The sequence below is a fragment of the Polistes dominula genome, unplaced genomic scaffold, assembly GCF_049000335.1.
Source record: "Polistes dominula isolate Pdom_NZ unplaced genomic scaffold, Pdom_raw_medaka contig_28, whole genome shotgun sequence".
Taxonomy (NCBI): Eukaryota; Metazoa; Arthropoda; class Insecta; order Hymenoptera; family Vespidae; genus Polistes; species Polistes dominula.
Window position 1 is genome coordinate 4,697,269 of NW_028300879.1, and position 12,732 is coordinate 4,710,000.

The 12,732-nt window shown below is 31.3% G+C and overlaps 1 protein-coding gene across 1 annotated transcript in view; it reads left to right on the forward strand.

Moving 5' to 3' along the window:
• The window catches only part of Ten-a (Teneurin-a transmembrane protein), a 562,968-nt gene that overhangs the window by 531,934 nt on the left and 18,302 nt on the right, over positions 1–12,732 (forward strand). Inside the window, 6 exon segments of the mRNA XM_089172952.1 lie at positions 1,910–2,589; positions 3,100–3,313; positions 6,482–6,746; positions 8,120–8,250; positions 8,351–8,497; positions 8,814–9,021. Of these exon segments, the coding sequence (XP_089029078.1) occupies positions 1,910–2,589; positions 3,100–3,313; positions 6,482–6,746; positions 8,120–8,250; positions 8,351–8,497; positions 8,814–9,021 (1,645 nt within the window).

Consider the following 12,732-nt stretch of genomic DNA (forward strand, 5'->3'; position numbering starts at 1 on the left):
TCTCTCTCTTTCTCTTTCTATTTCTATTCGTTTATGTATGATAGTACACAGTGAGATTAATAACGCTATGAATACGATTGCTATAGTATGAAATAAACACACGATGAGTTAGAGAAATCCAAGTTGTGTCAATTTTTCTCTTTCTATTTTACTAGCTCTCTCTCTCTCTCTATTTTTTTATAGTAGTTCGGTAGTTTGATCTTAAATTCAGATTATTATACTTTTACTCGATGTGTTTAACGATTATTCAAATATTTAACATTCATTTTCTATACCTTCGAGTTGTTTTCATCGATTCTCAAAACCCACCCCATCCATTTATTTTAGTTTCAAAATGTTATACCTGTTATAACTTTAAATTGTAATAGATATATAAAATATATTTTTAAAGAAGAAAAAACAAAATTCAATACATGGATAAAAGATAAATAAATAAAAAAAAAATACATTAACTAACGTATGTAAATAAGCTATGATAGATAATCTAAGTAAGCATAGTTGAAAATACCTTACGTTATCGAAAGTTGATAAATTTAAAAAAAAAAAATAAAGAATACAATATAAAATAAAATGAAATTTGAAAATGTAGATATTGACTCCTCGCGTGCCATACATTTTGAAAATGGCTAGGTAAACGTAACTGCATTGACCGCATCAGCCCAGTAGGAGGAAATCGAATACGCTCGATAGAGTTTCATTCCTGAGGGAAATGGAAAGTATCAAAACGCAGAGATGTACTCTGAGGGCTCGTGAAAACGTCTACGTTATTGGTACGATGATAAAATCATTATTTAATGGTTACAAAAATACATCAATATAGTATATTAAAGTTGTGAGTAATGACTAATAAAAAAAAAAAACCCAAAAAAATAAATAACTGAAGAGAGAACAGGAAAGAAAAAAAAAGAATGATTTCCTCTAAAAAAAAAAAATAGTAAAACACACAAAGATCGTTTTGTTTATAATTAAAACGTGATTTATATTCGATCACGCCATAGTGTGTTATATAAAATAACAGCTTTGCTCGTGATAATTAATCGATGATCTTTGCAAGCCACCCTCGATATATCTCGAATTTTATCTGATTCATATTTATTATACACCACCTTATCCGTGTAAAAATGTTAATCGAGTTTTCCCCTTTGCTTTTCCGACGAATAATCGTCACGTTGTTTTAAAACACGCGAACTGTATCCAGTTCGTATAATATCTATCCAAATTTATACAACTAAGTACTACTATATATATATATATATATACTCTCATACTCTCATAAACTACTTTGCAAACTTCTTATTTGTTTGATCTTTAATTATTAAAAATAAAACGAAAAGAGATGGTAAAATTTCCGAGGACAAATTAATGCTCCAATGTCATTTGAAAAAGAAATAATCTTCTGAATAGGGCGTGGCAATTTTTCTACCGGTCACCCGGTAGAAAAAAGAGAGAGAGATACTCCGAAATCAATAGAAGGGCATCGCTCATAAATTGGAGGGAATGAATGCAAACGGGAAAAGAGGAATAGGGAGAGGTGGTGAGGTAGAAGAGTAAGAGGAGCAAAAGGGAGAGAAAGAAAGAGGAAGGAAACTCATTCGAATGCCGCTCGCTTTCTTTTGCATTTGCATTTTACAATCCCTTAATGTTCTTACGCACTCGACTCCAGAAGTACGATTCCACTTTCAAGCCCAGCACCAGCACCCTTCTCTACCTCTCCCACCACAAACGTTTCCACCTTTCCTCCCTTTTTCCTCAATGTGCTATTAAATATTAAACATATAGAGTTTTTCTTTTCAAAACATTACGTATGAGTAAAAAAAAACCATAACATTTAGAAGCACATTTGATGAAATTGTAAAAATGCAAAGAACAAAATGAATACTAATCGTGTTAATTAATTTATAATTTATAGAATCATTACCCACCAGTACTGCTGAACACTCTAGTGCGGCGGACAGTGTCGGTGAACAACAAAGCGATCCACAAATTCAACAATCAGCCCAACAATGGCCAGCAGTACTCGAGCTTCAAGCTTACAACGTAGCCCATTCGGCCGTAATACCGCCATATTACTTTTGGAATACCGAATTTCGTAACAAACAGCCAGCATTCATCAGGTTAAACCTAACGTTACCCTGGGGTGCAAACTTTGCCGTTTATGGTAGAAGAAACGTGGCACCTAGTGTCACGCAATACGATTTCGTTGAGTTTGTAAAAGGTGGACGTGTTGATCATAGACTTAAAAGGGATGCAACGTCCGAAGCAGTTAGCTTTATGAAACAAGCAACCCAAGATTTTGGTATCGAACCTAATCGATCTAGATCCCGTGAGACCGGACCTAAATCTATTAAGTCTTATCAACATATACTTGTCAAAAGAACCATCGTAGAACCGATGATGGTCAACGTTAGTCTTCTTCAATATTTGGACACTGGCCGTTGGTTCTTATCAGTTTATAACGATGAACTTCAACCGTACAAGGTAACGCTGGTCGTCACCGAAGCTGAAGGTGTATCAACTACTTGTGCTAACGATTGTTCCGGTAGAGGATCCTGTTATCTTGGTAAATGTGATTGCATCGATGGTTATCAGGTAATTAATGATTATATTAATAATAATAATAATAATAATACACGAACAAATATAAAAAGCAAGGTTAGTTTTAACGAAATAATTGAATTGTAATACAACTTCATCTATTGAAATTTTATAGTACCTAGAAACTTAGATAACCTCTAAATAACAAAATCTTTAATTAGCAATAAAAAATAACAAATAATCGCGACAAAAACTATCCTATTTTAGTTAGAATTTTATTTAAAAATATCCTTATTTACTAAATAATTTAGAATTATATTTAAATCGACATTTTCTAACAAAGTCACAGCAACGCATAGCTAGTAAAGTAATTATATATTATAGTATTAAATAATATATATTATCCAATAATATATTAATATATATTTGATATAAATATAGGACAATAATATAACGTTCCGTTATATCAGATATTTGTTGTAAGACAATTTGATTGAATTTTATTTCATTTCCTTCTCCTTTCTTCCTTTTCGAATTAAGGTTAAATCAATTGTTTGTTTCCAGGGTGCCGACTGTAGCAAAAGCGTGTGTCCTGTTTTGTGTTCGTCTCACGGCCAGTACGGCGGTGGCATGTGTCACTGTGAGGATGGCTGGAAAGGTGCCGAATGCGACATACCGTTAGGAGATTGCCAAGTTCCTGATTGCAATCAGCATGGACAGTGCGTTAGAGGATCGTGCGTTTGTAATTCTGGCTGGAAGGGTGCCTTCTGTAACGAACGTAAGTCCACTTCTCGAAATTAAACTAAACTTCACGATAGACTACTATTCAAATGTATATGTGTGAAGATAACAAGTGGATACAAGACACACACACACACACACACTTACGTATTATTATACATGAATGAGATGAGAATAGTTTTCGATTATCTTAAAACCATTTCAAGATATTTTAGTAATATATGGTAAATGTGAATTTTTTTTCTCCTTTTCTTTTTTTTTCTTTTTTTTTTTTTTTTAACCAACGTTTAAGAAATATCAGAAACTTCATAAAGATTTAAAAAAAAAAAAGATCTTTTCTTTTGATTTTTTTTCTCATTACATTTTTTCTAAAACGAAATTAAAATCAAACATTTACTCAACCGTGTAACACGTTTGCTATTTGAAAGATTAGATTCTCTTAAAACGTAAATGTTTCCGGTAGTAATAAAAGTAATCCGTTGTGTCAGGGAAAAAAGTTCGAATATGTTAAAAGGCCAAGCTTAACGTGTACACCTTTTAACAAATTCTCTTTACGTTTATAGAGAAAGAACAGAAAGAACAGAAAGAAAGAAAAAAAGGAATGAGTGAGTGAAAGAGAGAGAAAGTGAACGAATGAATGGTAAAGAAGATTAGAACGTAAGCTAGCATACTATAAAACTGTTTCAAAGAAAATGTACAAAGTACAAGGAGTATAGAAAAGCTTCTATTATTTAAAAGGTATTTCTCTTTGTATTTTATTTTTTTCTTAAAATATATCAAGAAAAATGAAAGAATAATTACCAAAAAAAAAATATATATATATATAAACCTCATTAACAAATTTTGTTTGAATGAGACGATAAAAAAAAAACTGTAAAAGTATCGAAACGTATGGAGGAAGAAAAAAAGACATGGGTAATATTAAAGTTCTTCGTATCTATCAAAGTACCATTAAATTCACCATAATTCAAGTTTATGCTCGAGACCGTGGTGTCCTATATCCAAGGAAGATCCATGATATTAGTAATGCACAGTGTCTACCAAGGATTCTACAGAGAACACATAGCTTTCTTCCCCTATACTATACATATATGTATGTGTATATATATATATATATATATATATATATATATATAGCAACCTATAATTAATGCGCACGACGTTCTCCAAATTTACATATAGGTCAAACCGTGCCGATTCGAGTCCAACAATTAGTTTAACCGCTTTCGCATTGTTTTCGGTAGAGAAATTTGAATTTTACACGAACACACGGGGGGGGGAGGTTGTGTAAAACAGGTGGATGGTAATAACGAACGAAATGAGATGAATGAAAAGGAGAGTGGGAATAGAATACAAATATAGCAAGCAAATATCTCTAAAAGCTCATTCTCATTTTGATCTACATATTTCAATACATATATATATATACATGTATATATGTATAATATATGTATACCTTCTAGTGAAAATATTTCGAAGAATATTTGTTTCAAAGAAAAATTACTTTATACCTCTTACCCCCACTCTTTTCCAACCCCCTATCCACGACTGGCTTCTAAATGGTAAAATTATTCTTCAACGTAAAGGGAACGCTTTGTCTCTGACACTTTCAGACAGATTCACCGATCGACCTCAAGACTTCTTTATTCTTTCTTCTATTTTTCTGTTGGACGAAAATAACTCGAGAAAAGTTCTGCCACGGGAAAAGACAAATTTAAAAAAGAAAGAAAAAAGAAAAGAAAAAAGAAACCGTTTACTATTACTTTACGCTTGTGCTCAAATGTATGTTTATATAACATATATATATATATATATATATATATATATAATATAATTTGTGAAAAGTAGAACACGTTAACGCACACCCCTTTCCTTCTTTCTCGAATCTATTGAATCTTACGTAAAAAGGATTCTTTCTCAATGATGTTCGTGAGATAGCATTCTTTCCTTCTACAGACTGTGACGCTTTGTTCACAATAAACGTCGGAATAAGAAGAAGAAGAAGAAGAAGAAGAAGAAGAAGAAGAAGAAGATGAAGAAAAGGAGAACGTAAAGAAGAAAAAAATAAAAATAAAAGTAAAAAAAAAATAAAATGAAAAGTTAGAGAGTAGTAGTAGGCAACAATATTACGTCCCCGTTCGATCACTGTCGCGCATACTTCACGTTTAAAAGAAACCCACGAGAAATTCCAATGGTACTGTAGGTCAAGTGAGAGACGACGACGACGACACCATCACCACCACCATCACGTAAAACGGGTCCTGGGATATATTAACGTTCTCTTCGTTTCTCCCATAGACTACGACGACGTTCTTTCGTGAATGAAAGAAACCGAAAGAAAGAAATAGAAAGAGAAAGATATAGTAACCATTCGCGTTTACGTTTCTGCGTCTCAGGGAGATCCCCGTTGGAAATTAAGTTTCATAATTTCCCCGGGGCGAGCGCTGTATCCGCGGGGATAATGCAATTGTTCCGATGCCCGTAATTTAAAAAGTTGCCAGAACCGGGGGACAACTCTGTGTCGTCGTCCTCGTCGTCGTCGTCGTCGTCGTCGTAGTCGTCGTCGTCGTCGAGCTTCTACGAAAACGAAAGAGAAAACGTTGTCGTAGTAGTTTTTTTTCTGCAAAATCGTCCGACTGTTTAAAACTACTCGAGTTTAGATTCGTTCGTTTGGTTTGTTATTTCGTTTTTCTTTTTTTTCAGATTTAAATAAGACATTTCTCTCTTTCCAGCCTACCACCAAAACTCCCCAACCCCATCCACTATACTTTTTCTCTTTTATTTTCTACTTATATTTGAATAATAATATTATCTCTAAAAAAAATAAAAGATAAACAACAAGTATGTCGATTAAATTAAATTTGATTGTTATTTATATCGGATCTCACATATACACGTGTAGTATGCGAATTCGTATTCTCTCAATCCTCTTTTCACGATAGGCATATATACTCGCATACGTACATAGATACCAACCACCCCATACATGCACATGTACACACATAGGTAACCGGAGTTGTACAGAGAGAGTACCTACATAATTTAATCGATATTCCGAAACTCTGACGAAATTGCACTGAAGTTTCGTGGACGAGACGTCGTCGAAAAGCGAATAGAGAGAATGAGGGATAAAGAGAGAGAGAGTGAGAGAGTGAGAGAGAGAGAGACATGCGATTAATCGAGAACAACCCTTTATCGTTTCCAGCCGATTGTCCGGATCCAAACTGCAGCGGTCATGGCGCCTGCGTGTCCGGCAAATGTTACTGCAAGGCAGGATGGCAGGGTGAACGATGCAATCAGGTCGATCAGCAGGTGTATCAGTGTCTACCGGGTTGTTCGGACCATGGCACGTACGACCTAGAGTCTGCTGCGTGCATCTGCGAGGAACATTGGACTGGGGTCGATTGTTCACAGTCCAGTTGCGGCCTCAACTGTGGTTCTCATGGATCCTGCGAACAGGGTCGTTGCAAGTCAGTATTAATTATGTTCTTTCTCTGTTTCATCTATTTTATTCTTTTTCTTTTTTATTCAATTGAATAAATTAATTATTATAAACTATTGGATACACTATTTTCTATAATTATTACATTTAATTCGAATTATATTTATTATAAGAAATTTAGAAATTTAAAAAAGCAACACTTTATACTTCGTCGATAAGGTAGCACGTTAATATTATTTATCGGTAAAAAGATACTTGTTAATTCTTCTTTTTTGTTTTTTATACGCGTTTTATGTAAAACAAAAAAATTTAAAAAAAGGTTCATAAAAGGTAGGTATACCTTTATAAAAATATTATCGACGAAATAAGATTGAATTCCTGTCATAAGGGGGGAAATAATACGCAATACAACGACGAGGAATTATAATTTCAAACACTTATTTCGATGTCGGTAGCATAAGGAAGTTTCTGCGATCTTGACTAAAAATGGGTAAATTGCTCGGAGCAAAAGGGGACGAGAGGGAAGGGGTGGTTGTGAAAGTCGTTTTGGTTAAAAAGGTGAAAAATTGTGAGAAAAAAGCTAGATTATGTCTTACGAAGAAAAGAGGGGTAGAAAGAGGGTTAGGGGAGTGGGGTGTCCCAACTTATCACAACTCGAAGGACCTCCCGTCTCTTTTTCTACTTTCCTTTGTCAGAATCAAGGACAAGAGAGGGAGAGAATCTCCTTTCTCATATTCCAAAGCTGACGCCTGCCTTTCCTCTCTTCTTCCCTTTCTTTCTTTCTTTTTCTTTACTTCCTTCCTTCCTTCCTTCCTTCCTTCCTTCCTTCCTCTCTTTCATTGGGCCAGAGTTCGCCTCGTAAAAGAGCCCCTATAAGTGCAAAAAGTTCTCTTTCCGCGGTTAGGATAACTTTCTGAACTGAAGTTTAAACTCACATTTTTTATTATAAACGATAGAAACTCAACACCAACGAATAGATTTTTCGTATTCAAAAGTGAAGAACATTTGGCGCTTTTTAACCTGTTCTCTTTCTTTCTTGCTTTCTTTCTTTCTTTCTTTCTCTGTTTTTCTTGATGAGAAAACATTGATCGAAATTTCAAAATTATTTCTATGACTAACTAAAGGAAATGCATGTACAAACTTTTACATTTATTTTCTTTCAAACAATTCAAATATTGAATCTTACAGTTTGATAAATGTCTACAATTGTGTTTAATGTTTAAAATTTGTATCATGTAAATTAAATTCTATCCTTGTTAATTGAACTATCATTTATCATCGTCACGAATTTAAAGAAATTAGATAAATTTATTAAAATGATCCTAACATATGTTTCGTTTCTATTTTACAGATGATTTAAATTTTAATTCGTAATATGTTATTTGTTAAAATTTTATTTAGATGTCACGACGATTGGACGGGAACAAAATGCGATCAGAAACCATGTGATCCGCGTTGCGCAGAACATGGTCAATGTAAAAATGGTACTTGCGTGTGTAGTCAAGGATGGAACGGAAGACATTGTACTTTACGTAAGTAAATTCACTTATTGTACTCCTTATTTTTTTTGTAATTTAATTTGTTTTGACTTTTACACATCTAAATATAACCTTTAAATGTATCTTTTTTCAGCCGGATGCGAGAATGGTTGCAGTAGACACGGATTGTGCACATTGCAAGATGGCGAGTACAGTTGCGAATGTTCCATTGGTTGGGCCGGTAGAGACTGTAGTATACGACTCGAAATGGAATGCAACGATATGATCGACAATGATGGGGGTATGCACTTCTAAATAATAATTCATTTAAAAATAAATACTAATTAAATTCAATGTAAATTAAACACTAAACTTAATCCGACCCTAGACCTATACTTATTTCTACCTTAACCTATCAAAAATGACTGTTTTTACAAAATAAAATCAAAATATATATCTACAAAATGAAATTTTAGCTAATTAAATATCGAATAAAATATTTTCTTATATTTTTTACAAATAATAGAACTTGATTGGACATTTAATGTTAAAAATATACGATTGTTTTAATGATTAAAATATAAATCGCGTGTAATCAAATATTATTGTTCATTTAGATGGCATGATGGATTGTTCCGATAGCGAATGTTGCTCACACGCAACTTGTGCCGATCACATTATGTGTCTTGCAAGTAAAAATCCTGTTGACGTGCTATTAAGAAAACAACCACCTAGTGTAACTGCATCGTTTTATCAACGAGTCAAGTTCCTCGTCGAGGAGAATAGCGTTCAGAGTTACGCACACATGGACGAATACACGGAAAGGTAAGATCGAACTGTTCTTAAAATCTTTTATCACACCGTTATTTATATATCATATATATTATTTATATATTTTTTTTTTTAATTTAATCTGTAAAAAAAAAAGACTAATCATATATACGATCTAGCGAGCTTAGTTCATTATTTTCATAACATTTACATAGGAGAGGATAACATATGATTGATCGAGTTAATTATAATCAAATTGTTTAGTTTTTTAATTCATTTTCTCTAATCTTGCAAGTAGATTGTTTATGATAAAAAATAGTATATTAAAAATAAAGATTTAACGTTTGTTGTATTTAATATAATTTCGATTAATAATCAACTCGATCGATTTCTATAATATCTCGAAATAATAGCATAGCTGCGTATCATAGTTTGGCCTTTTTTTAGGAATTCTATAATAAGTGCGGGTATCGATATTAATTTTTTTTTTTTTATTTCTAATTTCTAACGTAATTCAATGAACAAAACTAAGAAAACACGCTTAAAAAAAAACGTCGAGTTTTCGTTTACAAATTTTCGTTAATTAACGATTAACGGTACGTCGTGTCATTATAAAATTATATATAAATAATGCGAACTTAAAAAATACAACAACAAAAAAGTCGCATATAAAACAATACATAGAACACATCAATGATCTGAGAAAAAAAAAGAAATATATCAAATTCGTGTTTGAACTCGGTTGTTGTTTTTCCAAATGAAAAAGAAAAAAAAAAAGAAGAAAAAAAAATAAAAGAGAAGAAAAAAAAAAAAAGAAGAAAAAATAAGAAGAAGCAAAAATTCATGGCATTATGATTCGTCATGGGTGCAACAACGGTTTACGATGGGATTTGACAGTTTTTTCATGGAAAATTGTTTGAAAAAATATCCAAAATTATTTCTCTTTGAATTGTGTTTTTCCCTATTTTTGTAAACAACAATTTTAATAATATTCTTAGGATAATAATTAGAAGAAAAAAAACAGATAAAAAATAAAATAATAATTATAATAATAATAACGTTTGGAAAAAGAAATTCAAGATAATTGCAGTACAGAATTTGATTAGAAGATCTCAATTCAAGATGATATTATAATTAAATGTTTAAAAATGAAGAATATCTATAATACAAATTGTATATTGTTTATAATATAAAATCAAGTATCTCCTTTTCACCCATCGTGAACAGTCGTTGAACGTGACGATAATTCGATCAAATTGATTGGTATCGTATAAAAAACCGTTTTATCCAGCATATCAGCGACAGTTGAGAGTTGTCAGGAGAAGCCCCCGGTGGGTGACAACCCTTACAATCTCCGATTATCCTTTTTCCTTGTGTTTCAACCCTTCCCTCCCCCGAATGCCGAATGCATCATCGATCGCCTTGAAAAGTCAATATTGATCGATGGGAAAACGCATATATTATTATAATAATATTATTTATTTGAAATAACTCCCGACAATTCGTGTCTATTCATATATATAATGGGGTATTTTTCTTTTGATTTATTTTTAATATATCACATTAATTAACATTTATTTAATACACATTTTATCACCGAGATCATCATATAGTTTTGATGTTACATATTATTAAATAAACTAACTAGAGAAGTACGCGATATTTATTTAAATTTTTTTTTCCTTGTTATTTATTAACAAGCTACCGGGCGAGATGAGGGGGCGAGGGGGGCGTTTTTGGGTCTCGTGCAATTAATTATATAATTATTATCTCAAAGAGTACATTTGAATTCATTCGTGCATCAAATATTGTACTAATTAATGAGATTCGTTTTATCGATATTTCAATTTAAAATTCATTTCGTATCTCTATCTATCATTCTCTTTTATTATTTTGTATTAAATTTTATTTACATACAAATATTCTATATGTATATATATACATAAAACATAGTTTTTATACGTGCTGCGGTTTCCTCGTTCGGTATTAAACGAGATAGGCGAGTTGGATGCATGCGAGATCCTTTTCACGAAGGATCTGCTAGGAGCATTTCGGGGGATTCGTGTATTTTGTCTAGTGTTGATCCTCTGTGTGTACCCTACCACCACCAGATTCACCAATCACCTTTCTCTAACAGTCGAAGACCGAAAATAGATAAGCTCTTTCCGTATTGCAAACGGACCGGACGATAAAAAAAGACCCGCATCTTAAAAAATGTTTATTAGAAATGCAAAAGCTAATGAAAATTTAAAAAAAAAAAATATATATTCAAGAGAGAAAAAAGATACAAAAAAAAAAAAGAACAAAAATAAGAAAAAGAAGAAGAAGAATAATAAGAATGAAAAAAAAAAACGAAAAAAAAAAAATAAAAACAGAAACGAAGAAAAATATAAACGAGTATAAAATAATATTAAAATTGTTGAATTATAATGTTTATATAAATATTTAAAATATACGCGAGAGAAATTCATTATGATGATATATATTTATTGCTACGCGTTATATACTTACGAATATATATATATTTTTAGGTGTTAATCCCGTGACATATACGTGTGTGTATATGTATATGTAACATATATGTCCATATACACATACACACACAAAAATATAAACAATATATAATATAATTGAAAAAAAGGAAAAAATATTTTCGTAGGAAAGAAAAGAAAAGAAAAGAAAAAAAAAGAAAATATATATATATCGATGAAAAAATATTTTGTCTATTGAGAAAAAAATTGTTCTTTAAATTTTATTTACTTATTTATAATTATTAATACTTATTTAATTTGTTTTAGACAATTTTTTCCAAATTATTTATAATAAATAAATCGTTGTTTATGTCAATCGTTAAATAATTATCAACGAAAGGTTTCGTAGATTTAAATGAACGAATGGTCGTAGTCCATCGAACATCGGTGGTAAATTTGATGCTGACGAAAAGCAATTAATGGCTTAACGTAAACTATAAATATTTATCTATGGGTCCCGTGACCCATCTCCTACCCCTTTACCCCACTTCTAACCGAATATCCTCGTCTACCCAAGCTCGGAATTGGGTAGAAACGAAAGAGGACGAACTAGTAGTAGGATCACTCTAATTGCTATGAAAAAACACGTGACTTCGACCAATCGTTCGTCAATGTCGACGAAAGAGATTATTTAAAAAAAAAAAAAAAAAAAAAAGATAAAAAATTAAAAAAAAAACAACGAAAAAAAAATAAATAGGAAAGATATATTATTTTCTTTTTCTTTTTTTTTCTATTCTTATTATATATATATACATTTTTTTTCCTTTTTTTTTTTGGATCTTCGTAATTAGTTTTATTTTTCTTTTTTTTTCTCTCTAAAGGTAATAAGAACAGAAAAAGATAAAAAAAGAAAAGATAAGCGTATAAATATTATCTTAGGAACTCTTTGGTAGACACAAGTTTGAAATTTTCGTTTTGTATATATATTTTATTATTTTTCTCTTGTTTCTCCAAATAAAAAAAATAAAACAATAAAAAAAATGCAATTGTACCATTTATATATGTATATATATATATAGACACGTAATATTTTATTTCTAAATTGTAAATCATCACTATCGCGTATGGTTACACAATACTTGCGAAAAAGATCCAATCGAAAGGGTGGAACTTTCCTCTAATTTTTTTATCCAAATTTTTATAACATAATATTAAATAAATTATTATATCAATAAGAAGAAAAAAGTAATCAAAAGTTTGCTTAAATTTATTTTTAAATATATTTTCTTTTTCT